This window comes from Podarcis gaigeae (assembly GCF_964106915.1).
Source record: "Podarcis gaigeae genome assembly, chromosome: 11".
In the NCBI taxonomy this organism is placed as follows: Eukaryota; Metazoa; Chordata; class Lepidosauria; order Squamata; family Lacertidae; genus Podarcis; species Podarcis gaigeae.
The window spans coordinates 48,191,252-48,214,765 of NC_139687.1; the positions used below are offsets into that span (position 1 = coordinate 48,191,252).

Sequence of the window (23,514 nt, forward strand, 5' to 3'; positions counted from 1 at the left end):
TAGTAAAGGTTTTTCGTTTGCACCACCACTTTCCCCAGGAAAACCCACTGTTTACTGCTGAATCGGAACAATCTGCAGGTATTTGTTCCAGTTCAATTGTAAACAGTGAGTTTTCCTAGTGAAAAGCTGTGGGACAAGTGGAAATGTGGGTGAACTCTAAGTTTGCACTTTGCGTACTTTTATTATATCACCATAAAACTGGGAAGGTAAAGCAAAACTGGGTCAGTCTGCTTTGGCGTGAAATTGCTTGGCCAATTATATATAAAATCTTCCCCGTATACCTAGAAGAGGTTAGAAGAAAGTATCTCATACCCTCCAACATCCTGCTGATGTTAGGGTTCTAGTTTTTTGGTCTAGCCCCGTCATTCATCTTTTGGCCCAAAACATAGCCTTTTGATTCGGCGTCGTATCACAAGATCAAAAAACAGAACATTCTGGGATCCAATGAGAAGTCAAGATGGCTTCTGTAATCCCAAGGTGTCCCACTCAAATCAGGACTGTTTAGCGGTATGGTATTTTGTCCCACCCACCCCTTCTTATTCCCTACCAGTTCATTCAGTTTGTATATTTGGCAGTAGTTGTTATTAGCTGGGCCTGTTCCCACAAGTTAATGAACCTGAGGTAAAAACCAGGACATTCTCAGGAAAATGGACTCACCCTAGATGACCTGTCAATGTATGCATTGTAATCCTTGAGTTAGAAGGAATTACCATTGACAAAACCTTGAGTTATTTCTACTTGACATCTCTTGGGAAACTTTGGTTCCTTTTGTCTTTTCTTGGACAAAAAAATGGTGTTTCACAATATTTATTTGACTGTATTCAGTGTGACTCAGTATACATATGACAAAGAAGGCAACGGGCAAGACAGTGCCAAGACTGCGCTATAAGGAACTGTTGGAGTTGAGATAGGAGTTTATCCAGGAAGTCAGACCTGAAGGAGTTTTTGGAAATGTAGAGGGTCAGGGCTAACATGCTGCCCAGCCAATGACTCAGTAGAACAGGATCTCTTTTACAGAAACTCCCCCTGTCCAGTCTAGATGGGCAGCTCCTTTCCAAAGACACAGGAACAAACTGCATGTTTACAGGGTCAGCTGTACCCCAGGTGGAGAAATTGAGTAGCAGGGAACACAATTACAGTGGTATCTCTGATTACAAACTTAATTCGTTCCGGAGGTCTGTTCTTAACCCAAAACTGTTCTTAACCTGAGGTGCACTTTGGCTAATAGGGCCTCCCACTGCCGGCGTGCGATTTCTGTTCTCATCCTGGGGCAAAATTCGCAACCCGGAGCCACAACTTCCGGGTTAGTGGAGTTTGTAACCTGAAGCGTTTGTAACCGAAGCGTTGGTAACCCGAGGTACCACTGCAATTACTGTTCCACGAGTTTTATGTATCATAATCTTGTAAACTGCTTTGAGGTTTTTCTTTACAATCGTGTAGTGTAGCAATTTAATGAACTAAATAAGAGAAATAATTAGCACACAAACAACTTAACATATAAATCTCAGCCAGCATGAAGACATATCACAGTTGGAATAAGTATCATAAGTAAGATTAATGGAATAAGAAACATCCATAAAGGGGGGGGGGATGTTTGGCACAATTACCATAAATATATAGTATCCTTAATCCCCACTCATTTTTCATTTTAAAAAGCTTGTTATATTATTCTCTTATGAGATCTGAAAGAGAAAAGAATGTTTTATTCTCTCTTAATCCAATAAACTCAGTTGCTTCAGACATCTTGGCGAACAGATTGTATGTATTATCATGCAATTGCTAGATTTCTTGCCTGGATCAGCCTGAGGTAAGTGGAACAGCAGAGAACAGGGCCAGTTTAATTCCCACAATGAAATTTGTTTAGGGCTGTGTCCACATGGGGGCAAAATCCCACAAACAGGTCATTTAGATTAGATTTTTATGTTTTCATTTTTGGCTGTTGACAAATACCTTGGGTATGGTCTTTTCTCCTACCCGTCAATCACAGTTAGCTTACAGTATTAATTTTCCCCCACAGCCCTGATATGCTAGATCTGTAATAATAAAAACCAAAGAGGGTTGCTTAGTTCACTGACTGGGTGTGCATGTGCCAAGCCAAGATAACTCCTTTATCCTAGCCTTCTTCAACTGATGTTCAATTTCGATTTAAAGCACCTCAGGATTTGAATGTGGGGAGGAGAATACATTCAGTCCCGAACCTATATTTGTCTTGTTTTTCAAACCTCTTCTAGAGTTCCCTGCAGCACTGGAGAGAAAAAGCAAGAGATTTCAATGCCGCTTCCTGCCGCACAGAGATGCTTGCCTCTTCCTTATGTTTTTTTCTCTTTCAACTATCATCAGACAGCCCCGCTCAGCAACGAAGAGGCAAGGAAACTCTCAGAGAGGCTGGGGAAAACAGTGAGAAGCGGCTCAGCAGACAGGACCAATGTGACTCCCATATCCATCTCAGCAATGCACCCAAGTTCTGTGGTGTTTGCAGTTGAAATTGAACGTCAGTTGGAGAAATCGGGGGGAGAGGAATTATCTTAATCTGCAGAATGTTTGACATAAACGTAACATCATCACCACCACCACCCCACACACTCAGAGCATCAGGCAGACCCAAACATTTGTTTTTATTATTACAAGTCTTGCATAAATCTGCTCATGCAAGGAGCAAACAGAAATAAGGGTGTAGCAACAGAGGTTGCTCATTGAAGCATCGGCCACCATAAAGAATGCACTAAGAGGCTTCCACAGCACTGGACTGTCCACAGGCAATTTCAAATTAAATGAAGGAACTATATTGGCAGTAATGTTATGCAAATGCTGAGGAATACTTCTTAGCACAAGCAGTACAGAGTCCACAGAAAGCTGCTGTGTGGATATTCTATTTGAATTTAAAAAGTAATAATAACCCATAATTTGGTTGCTGCCATAGTTCATTGCTTCCCACTAGCCCAAATGTAGTTATTGTTGTTTTTGTAAGTTCTTGTTCTCTCAGTCCACAGTTTTCACAAAGAATATCATGATTTGTTCTGTTATTGGTAAAAGCAAACCCTCTTTCAGGAAGGCTCCTGGAAGCATGTTATTTCCACATGAATTACAGATTCATCACATCTGTTCTGGGGTGAGCTTTGCCATGTCTTTTAAGAAGGTCCCTCTGCCTTGTTTACAGGAAATCACTGATGAAGTTGTGTCTGCATCAACAACATAATTAGAATTCAGCTGAGGCTGCAGAATAATTCAGCTAAGGGTGAACTTCTGCACACCTTACCCAGGGAGGAAGTCCCATTGTACACAGTGGGACTTGAATCTGTGGGTAGATCTATGCATGAAGGTAGATAAAGCATAGCTCAGTTGGCAGAGCATGAGACTCTCAGGGTTATGGGTTTGAGCCCTGAACTGGGCAAAAAGATTCCTTCATTACAGGGGATTGGACTGGGTGATCTTTGTGGTCCCTTCCAATTTTACATGTCTATGATTAGATATGAGCGTGTAACAAACCCTCATGGACACCTCTTCCAGGAACCCTTCCATTGTTATTGTTGTTTAGTCATTTAGTCGTGTCCGACTTCGTGACCCCATGGACCAGAACACGCCAGGCACTCCTGTCTTCCACTGCCTCCCGCAGTTTGGTCAGACTCATGCTGGTAGCTTTGAGAACACTATCCAACCATCTCATCCTCTGTCATCCCCTTCTCCTTCTGCCCTCCATCTTTCCCAACATCAGGGTCTTTTTCAGGGAGTCTTTTCTTCTCATGAGGTGGCCAAAGTCTTGGAGCCTCAGCTTCAGGATCTGTCCTTCCAGTGAGCACTCAGCGCTGATTTCCTTAAGAATGGATAGGTTTTATCTTCTTGCAGTTCATGGGACTCTCAAGAGTCTCCTCCAGCACCATAATTCAAAAGCATCAATTCTTCGGCGATCAGCCTTCTTTATGGTCCAGCTCTCACTTCCATACATCACTACTGGGAAAACCATAGCTTTAACTATACAAACCTTTGTTGGCAAGGTGATGTAGCCCTTCCACATGTCCTTTTTATTGTGCATCCATTATTATTTGTGCTCATGATGCTATTAGGGCCCAATTCCAATGCCATTTATGTGGTGTTTTCAGTTCTGGTGTATACCCTTTAAAGTCCTGTTGAAATCCAATAACTTTTTGCACCATTTATTTGAAGAATTGTCTTGGGTGGTTGACAAGATCTTTTTCTAAGTCACTGCCCTTGGAATATTGTCACTTTAATTTAGTCTTCAGCACATTTTTCCGCTTCATACCGCATGACAGAATCTCTGTCTGCTGTGTCTTCCAATATCTCTCCCTGTGGAATTTTGTCACTTTAATCCAGTCTTCAGCACATTTTTCATGCTGTCTCCTGCTTTGGCAGGGTTGCTAGTGATGCGCTTGTATTAAATTATCAAATCATATGTCAGCAATGTTTACAGAGGCCCCAGGGAGGAAATCAGTAGTCTTCACCTCTGTTTTTAATTAACTGCAGGTTGCCATGACGTCTGAACCTGGCCGAACAGTGTTTGACCTTAATTAACTATTATTTATTGGAACTTCAGACCTTGGGTTATGAAGCCACCTTGTTTCAGCAAACCATAGTTAATATTAACCACAGTTTAGGGTGTGTACATATTGCTGAACTCTGATTTATCAAGAAATGCTTCCAACCCCATCACAGAAGGAGAGGGAAGGTGGTTATCAGGCAAGATTAAGCTGGCTGCAGCTTGTTCATAAACCACGATGTATTACTGTGGCCAAATGCAGCTGTACGCTTTCCCAGTCTGAAATAAAACTTGGATGTCAAAATAGCTTTTATTTGACTTAATAATAAGGGAGGTGCACAGCCAGGGGAGGAAAGCCTGTCATCGAGAACAGAATATAGGCTCTTTAAACCAGGAATTACACAAGCAGCTGACCTTTTCATGTGATATAAAAGTATTTTTTTATTGTAAAAACTGAATCCACACCTCTAATTTCCTTGCATGACTGCCTCCTCACCAGTTTTAGTTTCAGAGTTTAGCAAAGTTGCCTTTTATAGCTATGTGTTCTATTACCTATCTGGAACTGTGCCCAGGCCAGTAGACTTTGGGACTTAGGAAACAAAAGGATACCTTTCAATTTTAATGGCCGTTGCTGTAATCCCTCTACATAAATTACTGCAAGAAACTATGTTGATAAGTAGATAGTGCTTGATATGCAGAGCAACTCTCAAACATTTTGCTGGTGCTTGTAGCTTAACTGAGGTATGACCTATGATTAAGCACAGCGGGTTTTTCACAAAGGCTCAGTCAAGAGGAGGGATGGTGGAGAGAGCTGGTTCAGTGCTCATTTAAAGATGAATCTACTTAATTCACCCTTCCTGAAACAATATGTAAACTGAAACAGGGTCATCCTTTGAAATTCAGACTTCACCGAATTTTGCAACGTGGTTCTCCAACAAAGTAGTGCATAACAAAATGCATGCATTGCGGGAAAGTGCACAGATTCATGAAAAGAATGCCAACAAATACATTCAGTGTATCTGAAGAAGTGTGCATGCACACGAAAGCTCATACCAAGAACTGACTTAGTTGGTCTTTAAGGTGCTACTGGAAGGAATTTTTTTTTGTTTTGACTATGACAGACCAACACGGCTACCTATCTGTAACTGGAACAAATACATTATATGTGATTGCTTGCAATGCTTGTGTATTGTACAAAAATCGCATATGAGGAGAAATTTGCACTAAACTGCTGGAGACTTTTCATGGTGACTTTTTTCAAAAAAAGAAAATGAATTTGCAAACAGATGTGGAACTGTGGGGAAATGAGCTTCAGGTTGGGAAAATGTGAACTGTTGAGAAACTACAGATTCACGTGTCCTTCATCAGGTATAGTTTGGCCGTGAATTTATGCTTCATCTTTTTCAAAATGCAATTGCAGAGGAGGTTGCATTCTGAAGCAGAAGACTGTTATAGGCCGAGGAGGAACCCAACTCCTGTTTTCCCCAAAAAAAAATTTTATTGGTTTTCACAAAATTATAAACAGACAAACAAACAAACAAAAATCATAACCTTATTAAAATTACACTTATTAACATTGTTAAGTGACTTACTTGCTTCCCCTTGGTTGAATTTCAATGCATATCCTTTTAACGGTTTTCCAAATCAGAGTTCTTATAAACTTAACTTAGTCACCTAACATCATTCTATCTTTTCAATTCGGTATTAAACATATTAATTCATCACTTAACTTATGTAGAATCCTAAGCCGATCTAGTACCTGAAGCTATTTCGACTAAATAATCATTAAATTTTGTCCATTCTTCCTGATACTCCTCCTCCTTCTGGTCGAGGACTCTTCTGGTTAGGTCGGCTAGCTCCGAAAAATCCATCATCTTCATCTGCCATTCTTCTACAGTTGGTAGTGCTTGCGTTTTCCACTTTTTTGCTAGTAAAATTCGAGCAGCAGTTGTGGCATACAAAAATAATTTAACATCTTTCTTGGGCAATTCCAGACCCGTTATTCCAAGAAGAAAGGTTTCTGGTTTCTTTATAAATGTATATTTCAACATTTTTTTCCAATTCATTATAAATCTTTTCCCAGAAGTCTTTCACCTTGGGGCAGGTCCACCAACTCCTTTCCCCTAGAGCAGCTTTTTAAAAAACCCTCCTCTTTCAAACTGTTTCTACCCATATTGGCCTTTCCATTTAAGATTACAGCCTTTTGTAATCTCACTGTTAGGAACAATCTGCATGTCACAAAAGCATCACATGTAACTCCCAGGGGACGTGTTCCTTTCATTCAGATATTCAGCTGTGATTTACTGTGGCCTTTGGCTACAACTATGCATTTTACTTGAACCCATAACTCGAGAGAAGAGCCCTTTCCAATAGCAATATTTTCTGTGTCCTTTAGACTTTGGCCTCACCAATCGCCATGGCAAAGTTTATAAAACTTCCATAAACACCTTCTCAACCAAAGTTCATTGAGTATATTTGCTGGGTTGAGGTTTGAGTTCAAAGGGAGAAACGTCTCAGAAATAAGTCCTGAGGAGTAAATGGAATGAGTCGTGGACACTCACTTCTGCAAGAGTGATTTGCTGTTATTCTTCACATTACTGAAAAGACCACAAGCCAGACCACTGAACCTGCTTTAAAAAGCAAACTTGAAACCTTGGGTTTCTCCATTCTACTATAATTCATTTTCTCCTTTGGTCTCTTTAGTTCCTAGAGGAAATTTAAGAGGAAGCACATCACACAACATGATGGAATTTGCTACCATGAGATGTAGTTGGTGACGGCCACCATCTTAGATAGTTTTGAAAGATGATTCAATAACATCATGGCAGATAAGACTATGAATGGCTGCTAGTCATGGTGATTTTATAACCTCCAGTATCATGATGGCTGTATCGTCTCCAGTTTTAGAGGTCATATGCCTCTGAATTTCAGTTGCTGGGGATCACAGGCTGCTTATTGGAGCATCTTTCTAAAAAAAAAAAAAACTGGATCAGAAATTTGTTAAATATAAATAAACCTTGTAATGTCTGGTTTGTTCTCAAGCAACTGCAAAAGTACGACTGTGGAGACTTCGAAATGAACATCACTTTATTTGTTTGGTATCTTGCCTGACCTTTACCATATGGCCCCAGAAAAGATTGCAACAATAGAACACACAGTTATGAAACAGTGAAAACCAAAGAACATGGAAACTGTAAAAACAATTTTTTTAAAAAAACAGTGCTGTGTCTAAAACAACTAAAACTATTCCACATTTAAAAACGATGCAAAAACTTGAAAACAATTGCATATATAAAAAGTTTAAAAAATAGTTCCATATATATATATATATATATATATATATATATATATATGCAGGTTTTGGTGTCCTCGGGTGTCTTCCCGTGTAAAAGTTGGGGTGTCTAGGCGACGTTTCGACGAGGTCTCACTCGTCATCTTCAGGCTGGTGCTTTCGGCTTCTTGTTCCAGTAACAAGAAGCCGAAAGCACCAGCCTGAAGATGACGAGTGAGACCTCGTCGAAACGTCGCCTAGACACCCCAACTTTTACACGGGAAGACACCCGAGGACACCAAAACCTGCATTCCTGTACCCGTGAAAATCTACGAAAGCATATATATATATATATATATATATAGTCCAGTACAGATGCAGACTGGGATAAATATCTCCACTTACAAGGTTTCTTAAAAGAGGAAGATCTTCAGCAGCTGCCAAAAAGCCAACGGAGACGACAGCTGTCTAATGTGTAGTGGGAAGGGATTCCAAAAGGCAGATGACTCCACACTAAAAGCCCAATTCCTATGTCATACAGAACAGACCTCCAGATGAGATGGAGAGTGCTGTGATCAACTGAGTATATGAGGGGCGAGACAATATTTTAGGTAACCTGGTCCTAAGCTACACCAGGCCTTGTACACCAGTATCAGCACTCCTCCTAAGCAATCCTTAAATATATAATAGCCCCTCTATAGGAGTTTGAGCTTGGCAACTTCTTAGATGAAGCTTCTTTAAAAAACCGAAACATCCACCTCCCCTTCAAATGGTCTGGCAGTCGCTTAATTCAGTACTGCTGAAGAACAGCTCTCTCGTTGTTGCAGAACTGCAAGCCTGAAGCATACTTGGACTGGATTTAATTTTTTAATAACAAAATAGAGGGAGGCTTTCATACAGAGATCCACTTAAGGGAGGGAATGTTTGAGCAAACAGCAGTCAGATGTGCCTGGTGGCTGTTGCTAAGAACTGGGCATGTTTGCGCTTGTAAAAAGGCACCTGGTCTTTCACAGCCTACCTTCTCTCTCTTTCCCCCTCCCTTGCAATATTTTCTCAGTCCTCTGGATCTAATCTAAAGTTTATGAGGCTGGGCATGGCAGGGAGGTCATTGTGCAAAAATGGCTTTTTAAATAGCCGGCAGGAATAGCTGGCCATTTATGGATCTGTTTGCTGCAAGTTGGCATTACACAGCTAAATTATGCAAATGCATCCCCAGCAGAACCGAACATGCAAATTGCACACGACTTACAATATTATTCGGTTGTGTAAGTTGCCCCCACTGAGGCAGCTCTGTTCCTTACTGCAAAATAATGCAGTAAGAGGAAGGGGAGAAGAAAATGTATCTTAACTATTTTTGTGATGTTTTTATTGCAAAAAAAAAAAATGGCATAGTAAACTTTCTCAGGCGATACAGTCATACCTCGGGTTAAAGTTGCTTCATGTTGAACGTTTTCAGGTTGTTACTTCTGTGTTTTGCCGCTCGCGCATGTGCAGATGCTCAAAATGACGTCACGTGCATGCGCAGAAGTGGCGAATCACGACCCGTGCACGCATAGACGTGGGTTGCGTTCACTTCAGGATGCGAACGGGGCTCCAGAACAGATCCCGTTCGCATCCAGAGGTACCACTGTAGACTTCTTTGCCGGACACTGAGCTGGAACTAAGAAAAGTGAGGTGGGAAAAGTCAGTTAAAAGCTAACCAAAGGGGAAAAGGCATTCTGAAGTTCTTAATCACAGCAAGTTACCTTATACCGTTCGTCCATCTAGCTCAATATTGTCCACACTGATTGACAGCAACACTCCAGGTTTCCCCAGCCCTAGCTGGAGATCCTATGATGTTCTATGAACAAGGCAGATGCTCTACCACTAAGCTACAGCCCTTCCTTACCCTTTTAAATGGTCAAACTAGTATAACAACAACAACAACAACAACATTATTTATACCCCACCCATCTGGCTGGGTTTCCCCAGCCACTCTGGACGGCTTCCAACAGGACACTAAAATACAATAACCTATTAAACATTAAAAGCTTTCCTAAACAGGGCTGCCTTCAGATGTCTGGTAGTTATTTTTCTCTTTGACATCTGGTGGGAGGGCGTTCCACAGGGTGGGTGCCACTACCGAGAAGGCCCTCTGCCTGGTTCCCTGTAACTTGCCTTCTTGCAGTGAGGGAACCGCCAGAAGGCCCTTGGAGCCGGACCTCGGTGTCCGGGCAGAACGATGGAGGTGGAGACGCTCCTTCAGGTATACTGGACCAAGGCCATTTAGGGCTTTAAAGGTCAGCACCAACACTTTGAATTGTGCTCGGAAACACAAGGAACAGTATAGTGGGTGTAGGGCAGAGATTGGTCCAAGGATTCCTTGACCAACTACATTCATTCTGTAACACCCCTGTGGGGCTCAGGAGCCCAGGTATGTCACCCCCTGCCTGCAGAGCTGGCAGCCTCTCACCCTTTTGCGAACACGCTCCCATGTGAAGTGTTCCCTCAGCTTCCCCTCTCCTTAGGAGTCCTCTCAGCAGCCACCCTTGGTTTCTGAGCATCAGAGGAGGGAGAGAAGGAAAGGGGCAGAGGCCAGTATTGCCCACGGCACCCCTGATTATCATTCAAGGCACCCCAGGGTGCCACAGCACACTGGTTGAAAACCACTGGTGTAGGGTGCACCTGTTGCTGCTTCCTTTGCCCTGTTGCCTCTTCAGCTTCTATCACCTCCTTCTCCCAGGCTTCTCCCTTTTCTCCCCCTTATCACTCATCGTCATCCCACCACCAATCCCCTGGCTCTGAGCCGTCTTCCCTTGGGGGTTCCCCAGCCGCTACATGCCGCCAGTCCATGACAACAGAAATCTGAACTAGATAGGTCACTGGCCTGATCTAGCAGGGTTTTCTTATGTCCCTAAGTTGTTTTTCTGACCTCTGTATCACATAATTTTTCAGCTCGGGCTACATAAGGCGAGATTGCACAAGCTTTTGTCATAACATAAACACAGCTTATCATATTCCATTTTTATTGCATCTACTATACACAAAGAGGCTCGCTGCACACACAAGACTTGCACGCACAAGGTGCTTTTGTCAACTAACCTGGTTTCGCAGTGTGTTGTACTTTTTGGGCGAAAAGCTGGATTTCTTATCCTTATCACCAAGTTTATTGCAGCGGTGCTAAACACACTGTGATCTGGTAACTTATTCTTTGAGTTCCCCAACCCTGGCCTTATATGGTTTGCGTAGAGTGTCTGGGGTGGTTGTAAAAACTCATCTTGATATGAATAATGTTCTAGTGTAATGGCTGAAAGATCTCAGCTGTTTCCCAATGCACTCTTTGCCCTTTCTCTAGCCACTGACCCTTGCACTGGTAACTTACTCGTGCATGGAAAAGGAGAGAAGGGTTATCGCTTCAAGGGGGGTGTAGGTCATAGGAAGAAAGAGGTCAGCAGAGAGCTGTCATTTTCTGAGCACTGGGGGGAGGGAGTTCCCCTGTGATCCCCAAACTTGAAGTAGCCTGTTGCTGTAGACCAGTGTTTCTCAATCTTGAGTCGCCAGTCGTTGTTGGACTACAACTCCCACCATCTCTGACCACTGGATCTGCTAGCTAGGAATGATGGGAGTTGTAGTCTAACAACAGCTGGGGACCCAAGGTTGAAAAACACTGCTGTAGACCAACATAGTGCCTTTCACAAATACCAGCTGTGGAAACAGATCAGGGAGCAGCTCTTGCTATGACAAGTGGCCATTGCCATAGAATGAATGGGAGTAGGTGTGTTTCCTAACCCAACCTGTGCATTAATTGCTTGCTGCATGGTAACTATAACTTTGCACCTGACAAGGATTCGGCTGGGCAGAGGGTGGCACACTGAGCCTTCCGGTGCACATGAGCCCTCTAGAGGACAGGAGAGTGCACTGCATTGGAAGTGAAATGGGATTAAGGCTACAAGTCCTTGCATGTGTGTGTGTGTTAAGTGGAATCTTTGTGTAATAAAAGAACAGTGAGCTTTGAGAAATTAAAGCGCGAGACTGGCTTCATTATTATCAAATAATGGAGGTTTACAAGTTGGACAGGAAAATTGGCTTCCAGGTGGAAAAATCAAAATTGGAAACAGAATTGTTAGAATCCAATACTAAAAATTTGTCAAAAATGTATAACTTGCTGTTGAAATGGAATACGCAGGATGAAACAGTGAAGTCAGCCATGATTAAGTGGGAACAAGATATTGGTCATAACATTATGTTTGCTGACTGAGAAAAGTTGTTAACCACCGGTATGAAATTTACGGCATGTAATGCCCTAAGAGAAAATATTATGAAAATGATTTATAGGTGGTACATGACCCCAGTCAAGCTTGCAAAAATTTACCACTTGCCTGATAATAAATGTTGGAAATGTAAATAAAATGAAGGTACATTCTTTCACCTTTGGTGGACGTGCCCAAAGATTAAGGCGTTCTGGGAAATGATATATAATGAACTGAAAAAGGTATTTAAATATACCTTTCTGAAGAAACCAGAGGCCTTTCTCTTGGGTATTGTCGGCCAATTGGTGCCAAAGAAGGATAGAACATTCTTTATGTACGCTACAACAGCAGCAAGAATACTCATCGCAAAGTATTGGAAGACACAAGACCTACCCACCTTGGAAGAATGGCAGACAAAGGTGATAGACTATATGGGACTGGCAGAAATGACTGGCAGAATCCGAGACCAGGGGAGAGAGACAGCGGAAGAAGATTGGAAGAAATTTAAGGACTATCTTAAGAAACATTGCAAAATTAATGAATGTTAGAATGACGTTGGTTTAGAAATTACGTGGTTTCCAGCTGTAATGGATAAGTTAAAAGAAAAGAAAGGCCAAAAATTAAATGAAAATTAAGGGAAAGGATTTGCTGAATTAATAAATTAGAAATTGGAATACAGAAAGGGGAGGTATGAGGAAGTCGGGGAAGTAAGTTATAAGAAAATAAGGGATTGAAATTATACTTGTTTTTACTTTTGTCTGTTTGTATTATTGTTTTGTTTTGTTTTTATATAATTTTTGAAACTTTAAAAAAAATCTTTTAAAAAAAACAGCTGAAAATTGTAAGCCATGGTCATGTGAATACTCAGTTGCATTCATGAACCAGCAATATACAGTGGTACCTCGGGTTAAGTACTTAATTCGTTTCAGAGATCCGTTCTTAACCTGAAACTGTTCTTAACCTGAAGCACCACTTTAGCTAATGGGGCCTCCTGCTGCCGCCGCACCGCCGGAGCACGATTTCTGTTCTCATCCTGAAGCAAAGTTCTTAACCCGAGGTACTATTTCTGGGTTAGCGGAGTCTGTAACCTGAAGCGTATGTAACCTGAAGCGTATGTAACCCGAGGTACCACTGTACAGTGGTACCTCAGGTTACATACACTTCAGGTTACAGACTCCGCTAACCCAGAAACATTACCTCGGGTTAAGAACTTTGGTTCAGGATGAGAACAGAAATCGTGCAGTGGCAGCAGGAGGCCCCATTAGCCAAAGTTGTGCTTCAGGTTAAGAACAGTTTCAGGTTAAGAACAGACCTCCAGAACGAATTAAGTACTTAACCTGAAGTACCACTGTATTTATTTTGCTCCATTTTCCATTCATTTCTAATCTCTAGGGCCATTTCCAGACTGTCACTGTTTTCAGACTGGACTTCATCCCATACTAGCAGATTCAAGTTGCACAATGAAATCTCTGGTGAAAGAAACCCGCTTCCTCCAAAGAGCAGACTTTTTGCCATAAGGAAAGTGATAGGAAAAGGCACTGAGAAGCATGGGACAATTACTGCTTTGACTCAACGTCAACATGTAGGAGTGAATGCTCATCAAATAGCCATTGTCACCTAACTTCCCTCCCATCACATCAGGATGAATGCTCAATAAACATTTTCTGGGAGTGCCCTATATCTGTCTGTCTATCTAATTATGTCATTTCAAATGATGCTTTGCAAATCTTCACCATTTGCAATCAATGTGACTATTGTGAAATGGGGAAACCCAGCCAGATGGGAGGAGTATAAATAATAAAATAATTGTTGTTGTTGTTGTTAAGTCCTCTAAGTGATCTTCACATATGGTTTGTGCCAGAAAAGTCTGAGTGAATTCAATAGGAATGTTCAGAAATATCTGGATTGTAAATTTTATGGTCCCTGTGTTTTGTACATAAAATGAAGTTGCCTTTCATAAAGTCAAGGAGCTAGAATGCACACATAAATCTCACAGTTTCCTCTATTTCAGTTTTTCTCTTCTCTTCCATTATAAAGAGGAAACTAAACAAAATATAGTGCAATACAGTATCTGTCTACTCAGAAGTAAGCTCCAGTGAGGGTCCTGGGGCTTACTCCTAGTAGATTAGTGTAGGATTGCAGCCTTGGGGTGTTTTTGTTTTCCTCTAAGAGACAAATCATTGCACATCATAAATCAACAAAGCTTTATATAAGCCCATGGAGTTTCTCCCCTGCCACCAGTCTACTTTTGAAAAGAAAAGGAAGTTCTTTGGCTTAAACATAAATATTCAAAAAGCTTTCCCTCCTCCTTTCTAGGTAGTCATCTGATTTGGCAGCCCCCCCGTGAAAAATCTGAAGATGAACAAGCACATTAATCCGGTAAGTAGGCTGGTTTCTTATGTATTAGTGATGGGCACTATTTGCATAAGTACAGAATGATGCCTTGGTCATACATTTGCACGGTAGAGTCTTTATACAAAGAAGGCTTGTATGCACTCAGGAAATGCGGAAATAGCCAGACATATCACCCCACTGACTTCTGTAGCATGGGGATTGAGATGCACATGTTGAGATCACCTGAGAATCAATTCATTCATTATCAGCTTTGGAGGACTCTTTTACCTGACTCTCGTCACTGATGTGTGCACATATATATATTTATATATATATACACACACACATAGTGGTGCCTCGCAAGCGAAAATAATCCGTTCCGCGAGTCTCTTCGTCTAGCGGTTTTTTCGTCTTGCGAAGCAACCCTATTAGCGGCTTAGCAGATTAGCGCTATTAGCGGCTTAGCGGCTATTAAAGGCTTAATGGCTTAGCGGCTTAGAAAAAGGGGGGAGCGAAAAAATCTTAAGACTCGCAAGACGTTTTCGTCTTGCGAAGCAAGCCCATAGGGAAATTTGTCTTGCGAAGCACATCGAAAAACGGAAAACCCTTTCGTCTAGCGGATTTTTCATCTTGCGAGGCATTCGTCTTGCGGGGCACCACTGTACAGCAAAAAGACAAAGAAAAAAATACATGAAATTGTAATACAATACAAAATATGAGTATATAAGTAATGCAATTATGCAAACTAATGCAAACTAGTAACACAACTTTATATTTTTTAATAAATGCATTCCAAATATCATTGTATTTATCTATTCACAATCTGCATCTAAAAGCAATCCGTTTGTCTATTGCAAGAGTTGTCATATATTCTATCCATTGCTCAAAGGGTGCCATAGTATTATCTTTCCAGCAAATCAATACCAGTCCTTTTCCAGAAGTTAGGGCGTGGAGAGTCTATCTGTGCTGACCCACTGTCAAACGATGTATTTAAGTGATCAACACCACTATCCCATTGCAGCTCTAAATGAGGAATATACACTTCCTGGTTTAGTATCGATGCTGAACAAAACAGGTGAAGATTGTGCAACATTGACCTTCCTGATGTACGCCATTTCTAGTCATTTATAGTCATTGAACGAAAATTCAGATTTATAGGTAGCAGTCATTGCCAGTGATCATTGAGGCAGATAGGGTAGCAGACAGGGAGGTCACCAGTAGATGGCACCTGAGGAACAACAACTCCTCTTAATTTTGTCTCCTTCTCTCTGTTGAGTTCTACAAAGGCAGTGCTGAGACTGATGAAGAGGAAGCTGACTAAGGAGGGGAAAGAAACTCATGCAATGCTTTAGTCTAATTTAGTTTAGTTTAGTTTTATATCCCCTTTATCCAAAGATCCCAAGATGGCGTACAACATTAGGAACACAATGTTGGGAAACAACCAACCTGTGGTTCCGGTTTCCTGTGAAGAACAAATTCACTTTCCCCACCCAATACTGCTTTTAATTGCAGCCTAGTTATATTGTTCCATAGCACTGAATGGAAGCCATTAAGAATTACACCTACTCATTTTTAAATAGCCCAGCCCATTTATCCATGTTCCATTTCTTATCTCACAGTGTGACACAGGGATGCAACAAAGACACAGAACTCAGGAACGAATGGAACGCTAAGTACCAGGCGGGGGCTCACCGACACTGGCACTTGTCCCATGCCAATCATAATAATAAAACTAATAATAATAACACTGCCCATCTGACTGCGTTGCCCCACCACTCCGGGTATTCTGATATCTGATATTCAACAGATATCAAAACATAATAAAAAAAATTGAACCTTAAAAAAACTTCCCTCTACAGCAGTGGTTCTCAACCTGTGGGTCCCCAGATGTTGTTGGACTACAACTCCCATCATCCCTAGCTAGCAAGGCCAGAGCTCAGGGATGATGGGAGTTGTAGTCCAACAACATCTGGGGACCCACAGGTTGAGAACCACTGCTCTACAGAGAAAGCACAGGTCCGAGCCTTTGAACTAGATAACCCTCATGCTCCCTTCCAACTCTGCAATTCTATGACTTTCCAATAACCATACTGCCTCCAACTGTGGAGGTAGATCATAGCCATCATGGTTGGAGTTAAATTTTCTCTCCCCGTCTGCATTGGCCCTGGTCCAGATACCACCACCACCCTTTTTAAAATGTATTTAAAAACTGTTGTTGCTGTAAATCAGGGGTCAGCAAACTTTTTCAGCAGGGGGCCAGTCCACTGTCCCTCAGGCCTTGTGGGGGGCTGGACCATATTTTGGAAAAAAATATGAACGCATTCCAATGCCCCACAAATAACCCAGAGAATTCATAGCTGTCAACGTTTTCCTTTTCTTAAGTGAAATTCACTTATTCCAAATAGGATTCCTCACAAGAAAAGGGAAAAGTTGACAGCTATGCCAGAGATCCATTTCTAATAAAAGCACACATTCTACTCATGTAAAAACGCCAGGCAGGCCCCACAAATAACCCAGAGATGCCTTTTAAATAAAAGGACACATTCTACTCATGTAAAAACACGCTGATTCCTGGACGGTCCGTGGGCCGGATTGAGAAGGCGATTGGGCTGAATCCAGCCGCTGGGCCTTAGTTTGCCTACTCATGCTGTAAATGTTGCACTTAAAGAGGCGTGTTTTGAGGAGAGACTTGAAGGAGGAGGGAGACATGGAGAGAGGCTGAGAGACATACTAAGCAGTTGTCTGTGGGTGGAATTAGTTTTTGGGGTGGGCCCTTTGTTCTCCAACAACTTCCACTTTAAGAAAATAAATATTGAGAGGTGGGACACAAAGAGATTTGGAAAGTGACTAATACAATGTTCAGGAACATACGACCGAATTTGAAAGCAGAGAGACAATTAGCAAATGGAAATTAAAGACACTAAGTGCTCAAATAGAAAAAAACACACACAATACAGAATAGTGCTATTGAAAAGAACTGTAATTGCACAGGGAAGTTATTAGTGCCTAATATATGCATGATTCAAAGTATCATCCCACAGACCACTTATTGCATGATTGCATTATCTTATCTGTGTTTTCAAGTCGGCCTGATTCAAATTAAAAGGAATAAATCAGGAACAGAGGCTTCCCTGCTGGGAAGTGGAAAGTAGCCTTCTAGACTCTAAGGGGCATTCTCTTTTAATTAAATGGGAAAGGAAGAGCTGTGCATAACTGAAGCAATTACAGTGTGCTGGTCCTGTGGGCTAACCGAGAGGCGAGGTCTGAGTCCAGTCCGAAGTTGAGGGTGTGGTATGGAGGCTGTCCGTCAAAGCTGAAGCTGGGTCCAAGGCAGGGAGTTGGGTGGGGTCAGGAACTCTGGCAGAAGAGCAGGACAGGGTGCAAGCAGGAACAGGCTAGCAACAACATTGCTCCTGCAACCTGGGACTGGGGTTGACTGGCTTTTATCTGCCCCAAGGCATAGGGCAGCCCCGATCCTCTGGTGACTCACCTCTCCTGGCCTGGAGGTGAGCACTCCTCCTGCAGGAACTTAGTTCCCTCTGGCTCCCTGCCCTGGGCCTCTGCAGCTCAGGAGAGGCTGGAGGGTTACCAGACCCAGAGGCAACCTCCTCTTCCCCTGACGGGGCTAAGAGTGGAGCACCTGCAGACAATGGGTCCTCCATCACCTCAGGGGCCAGAGCAGACTCAGCTGGTGCCTGCACCTGAGGATCCAGCACAGGTGAGGACCCTTCAGGCTCAGGCCCCAGCCCCGGCTCAGCTGGTTCTGGAGGCGGGGACTCCAGTGCAGGCTGGGACTCCTCAGATTCAGTCTCTGAGTCCGAATCCCAGGCCATCTCATACAGACAAAAACCTCTACAGCCCAATATGTTACAAAAATCTGTGTTTGCTCAGTGGGTTGTATCACCAGTGGACATACCCCTTGTTGTCTTGGTGGAGCCTGGTATTTGTGGGGAACGGTCATGCTCGAATTTCTAACTACACATGATTCGGGAACTCTAGCCCACTCTGTTGTTTTTGCTTATGAAGCACCCAAATGCCACCCAGGTCCAATGAAATCTAAAATGGCACCCCTCCTTCCAGGGATTGTTTGTGAAGACTTGCCCAGCAGAAACCCGAGTTCCTGTCTTCTGTGTCTGTGAGCAAAGCGAGGGCAAGGAAGACAGTGAAAGGAAAGGAGCAGAAGAATTAAATCAACTGCCCTTGCACATATTGAGTAGAATGTTGTGGCACCTATTAGATACCACATACAACACCACTGGCAATGCACAATATACAACTTTTTCCTACCCATCTCCGCTTTCCTAGGGGCACACCATATTGTTTTTAAAAATGTGTGTTTGTGTGTGTGTGTTGTATCTGGATAAGGCTTAATGGGAGGCCATAACGGTTTGGCTCTCATCTGGAAAATGGTAGGAAGGAAAGGGTTAAGCCACCCTTCCCAGTGCCATGGTTCTGATACAAATGCAGGGTGACACTGAGGGTCTGGTCTTCTACAAAAAATAAAGAGATAGAAGATGAGAGCATGGATTTCCATGAGCTCATTATGTCAGCTCATGGCAAAGGGAGAAGAATGCCTCTCTGGTCTTCAGACACCTTTCCTGAAAGCGTTGGATTCAGTTGTGGATATCAGTCTGGAATCTTTCACAGATGCAAGGAATTAATCAAGCTTCTCTACAATCCCTTGTGACTTGTTAATGTTAGGGGAGGGAATAAGGTACTTGCTTGATCAGTACTTCAGAGAAAAGAAAATTGAACTTTCTCTAAGTGCTACGAGGAAAATGTGAGTCAGTTCATAAATTAACTGTGGTTTGCTGATGACTGTCTTGGAAGAGAGGAGAGAATAGCTAAGGGGAACCAAAGCTGTAATTGTTACCAACAAATTTATATAGTAAGTTTCAAAATAAAGAACAAATCTAATTCAGAGGCCTTTGCCAAAGTTCTCCAAATTCTACACCAGTCAATAAATTCCATTTAGACTTCCATGTAAGTGTAATCATTCAGCTTTATATCAATTTTAATGGTCTCCAAAGCTACACCCTTGGGCTTGGACCCCAACTACCCCTTATGAATGAAAGAATTCCTCCTGCTTTTGAGAAGAGACTGGGATACAGAGAAGACACCTGCTAGAGGTGCAGCAATAAAACTGTTAGCACATTTGCAAAGCTAAGCAGGTTCTGGTATGGTTTCAGATAGGATGGGAGACCATGCGTTGAGATTCCTGCACTGCAGGGGGTTGGGTGAGATGACCCTCAGGGTCCCTTGCAACAATACAATTCTATGGTTCTAGAGCGGGGTGGCCTTTTTCACCCATCTCTGCTTTTCTCCAGAAACCACCTGGACCAGCTCTCATAAGAACCTATAGAACTGCTTCTATACTAAGTCAGACCTTTGGCCTACCTGGCTCAGTATTGTCCACACTGACTGGCAGTGGGTGGCTTTCCAGGATTTCAGGCAAAGAACATTCACTGGAGATGCCAGCGATGGAACCTGGGACCTTCTGCATGCAAAACAGAATCTCCTTTCCCCTTTTATCCTGCTCCAAAGGATCCCACTGTAGCAGAATTTTTAGGTGCAAAGGGGGTTCAGGAGTGGAGGGATGTAAAAAAAGGCCACTCTCCTTTCATTAGTAGAAACATCCCTTAATGCAACTCTGCTCGTGGGATACACTTGGCAGCTTCCATTCATATTATTCTTATTATTATTTATTATTTATTATATACCACCTTCATCTGAAGATCTCAGTGTGGTTCATAGGAGTAATGCGCAGTTTAGAAATTAACCAATGAACTATTTTGCTCATTTAAAAACAACAACAACTTTTGCCTTCCTACAAGAAAATGGATTGTTTGTGACTAGTAAAGTTGGACTGTGCATTTAACCTGGTCTTTGTGCCTCTCTAATTCAGCCCTGGAGTCTCCCAATATCTGGCTGGATTTGATGATATTGAACAGAATCTTCCACCTTCATTTTCTAGAGCTAGCGATTCTGTCTAAAACACAAGCCTTATGAATTGTTGGGGGACACCTGGGTGTGTGAAAACGATTCATTGGCCAAAAACATTATAAAATGAATGTGTGCCATCAAGAAACTTTAGTAAATGTAGCTGGTTTATTATTATTATTATTATTATTATTATTATTATTATTATTATTATTTCCTAGTGAGCTTTCCTTCCTTCCTGGAGGTGGTGGAAGAGGAAAAAGAGGAAGGTGAGGCCGACTTGAGGCTAGAGATGTCACCATCAGGTGCACTGATTCTGCTGCTCGCTCTAAACACATGGATTGTTAACGGTGAGCATTCAAAACATCCTTTACCTTTTCAAAACCTAAAATCGGGAAAGCGTCCTTGGGCATCCTGCCATCTTCCATTCTGTGGGCATGGCCAAGCCACCGTAAACATCATGTGGGCTTGGGAGAGCACATATTTGTTGGAAACGCCGCCCTGCCATGTGATACCCAAAATTTTCTTCATCCAACACATGTGGAAGATGTTGGGGCATGGCTCCTGATGGTTTTAAGTTGCCCATGGCTCACTTCCATAAAGCAGTGTGCTCAACACACAAAACTGGTAGACCTTCTTCTTGAGAGCCAGCGTGGTGTAGTGGTTAAGAGCAGTAGACTTGTAATCTGGTGAACCGGGTTCGCGTCTCCGCTCCTCCACATGCAGCTGCTGGGTGACCTTGGGCTAGTCACAGTTCTCTGAAGTCTCTCAGCTTCACTCACCTCACAGAGTGTTTGTTGTGGGGGAGGAAGGGAAAGGAGAATGTTAGCCGCTTTGAGACTCCTTCGGGTAGTGATAAAGCGGGATATCAAATCCAAACTCCTCCTCCTCCTCCTCCTCCTCTTCTTGGTATTGGACATTAGCATCACATTCTCCCATGTCGTTTTGAGAGGCCAACCCCCCCCAGGTCCTGACAAAAATAGTTAATGTAACCTTACTTCAGGGAGAGCCAACAAGCAGGCTTGACACTAACAACTCCCCTCAGATCCAGTGAGTAGGGCCAATGGTCAGAGATGCTGGGAGTTCTGATCAACAACATCGGGAGGGCCCCACATTGGCTGTCCCTGATATGCATGTGAATAACCATTTCACAATCTACCATTACATAAAATTATGTAACTGAAATACCCAGCGGTATTATGTAAGCCATTACAAATAGACTGGCTCTCTCCTTGTTGCCCTTCTGCCAGCAGGTGAAGGACTTCCTTGTTCAAACAAGCTTTTGGGAACTGACTGATTTTAATGAAAGGGCTGTTGCCATGATGGATGAGCCATATGTTTTAATATAACACATTTGTTGTTGTTTAGTCGTTTAGTCGTGTCCGACTCTTCGTGACCCCATGGACCAGAGCACGCCAAGCACTCCTGTCTTCCACTGCCTCCCGCAGTTGGGTCAAACTCATGCTGGTAGCTTCAAGAACACGGTCCAACCATCTCGTCCTCTGTCGTCCCCTTCTCCTTGTGCCCTCCATCTTTCCAACATCAGGGTCTTCTCCAGGGAGTCTTCTCTTCTCATTCAGGTGGCCAAAGTATTGGTGCCTCAACTTCACGATCTGTCTTTCCAGTGAGCACTCAGGGCTGATTTCCTTCAGAATGGATCGGTTTGATCTTCTTGCAGTCCATGGGACTCTCAAGAGTCTCCTCCAGCACCATAATTCAAAAGCATCCATTCTTCGGCGATCGGTCTTCCATATGTTCCATTAATGTTTAACTGCTTCTTAATGATTGCTTTTTCTATTTTTTTAGCTGTATGCCACCTTGAGTCCCTGTCAGGGGAAAAGGTAGAATATATATTTAAAAAAAAAAAAAATTATGGGTGAAGACTAACGTCTAACAAGCTATCATTTGGGGACTTGAGTGGTAAATATGAGTCTTGTCTGCTCTGATAGAGTTAAATCCCCAATAACCGCTTTCCTGTTCCTGCAGTCTGCCTTGTAAGAGCTCCAATGGATGACTTAAAAGGCCCATCTGATCCAGCATTTTGTTTTCTGATGTGGCCACAGCCAGATGCTTCTGAGTAGCCTACAAGCAGGGTGTGACCGCTATAGCCCTCTCTGATGCCTCACATGTGGTGGGTGGCTCTTGGGGGTTGCAGTGGTAGCCCTGAGATATGGCAAGCTATTGAAGCTATAGAAGAAGAAGAAGAAGAAGAAGAAGAAGAAGAAGAAGAAGAAGAAGAAGAAGAAGAAGAAGAAGAGTAGTTCAGGAGTCTCAAAGCGGCTAACATTCTCCTTTCCCTTCCTCCCCCACAACAAACACTCTGTGAGGTGAGTGAGGCTGAGAGACTTAAAAGAAGTGTGACTGGCCCAAGGTCACCCAGCAGCTGCATGTGGAGGAGCGGGGAAGCGAACCCGGTTCCCCAGATTACGAGTCTATCACTCTTAACCACTACGCCACACTGGCTCTCACCACCCAGTGAACTTTAACTTGAGTCTTTCTGATGTGCACTCAGTTCTTTGACCATAATGCTGCACTGCAGTGGTTCTCTCCAAAAACAGAGGGAGGAAAATAGAGCCTCAGAACCACCATCGCTGTAGAAAATAGACTTAAACCACGACTCTAGGCCCTTATCTGCTCAGAGCCCCTGTGATGATAATTTAATTTGTGATTGCATTTCCTCAGGTCAGTCACTTCCTGGAAAGCCTACAGTAAGGAGTTGCCGAACTTCAGGAAATGAAACATTTACTTGCTGGTGGAAAGCTGATTCAGATGGTGGACTTCCTACAAATTACACTCTGCTGTACAGCACAGAAGGGTAGGGAAATGTTTGGGGGGTTTTTAAAAGTCATTTGTTGTTCCTTGCACAGATTCAAGAGAGGAAGACAACACATTCCCAGTTACAAGGTGAAGTGATGAGTAACTGTGCCACCTTCTTCCCTCTGAGATCTTTATTGAGGTTCTGGGGTTAATCTGTTTTCCAAGAACTGCAAATAATGCATGTTTTCACATAAGAGTTTTGCTGGAGTCCTACTGCTTTAGGTGTAATCAAGGGTGTCCTCAGCTTGAATTGAGATACAACTTGCCCTTTTCCATATTACTTTCAGCCGACCAAAGACATGCTGTGTAGCCAATTACAGCTCCTTGACAAACATATTGGTACATATTCAAAAAAGGGCAATGGAAATTATCAAGGGGCTGGAGCAACTTCCCAGTGGAAAGAGGTTACAGCCTTTGGAGCTTTTAGTTTA

The 23,514-nt window shown here is 42.7% G+C and overlaps 1 protein-coding gene across 8 annotated transcripts in view; it reads left to right on the forward strand.

Moving 5' to 3' along the window:
• The window catches only part of PRLR (prolactin receptor), a 121,362-nt gene that overhangs the window by 75,793 nt on the left and 22,055 nt on the right, over positions 1-23,514 (forward strand). For 5 of the 8 annotated variants that reach the window (XM_083702670.1, XM_083702671.1, XM_083702669.1 and 2 more), the window contains exons 2-4: positions 14,309-14,371; positions 20,488-20,616; positions 22,949-23,081. In XM_083702670.1, coding sequence (XP_083558796.1) covers positions 20,559-20,616; positions 22,949-23,081 — 191 coding nt within the window. In that variant the 5' untranslated portion in view covers positions 14,309-14,371; positions 20,488-20,558. The remainder of the gene's footprint in view (positions 1-14,308; positions 14,372-20,487; positions 20,617-22,948; positions 23,082-23,514) is intronic. The other 3 variants (XM_083702675.1, XM_083702672.1, XM_083702676.1) reach the window with 3 other exon arrangements.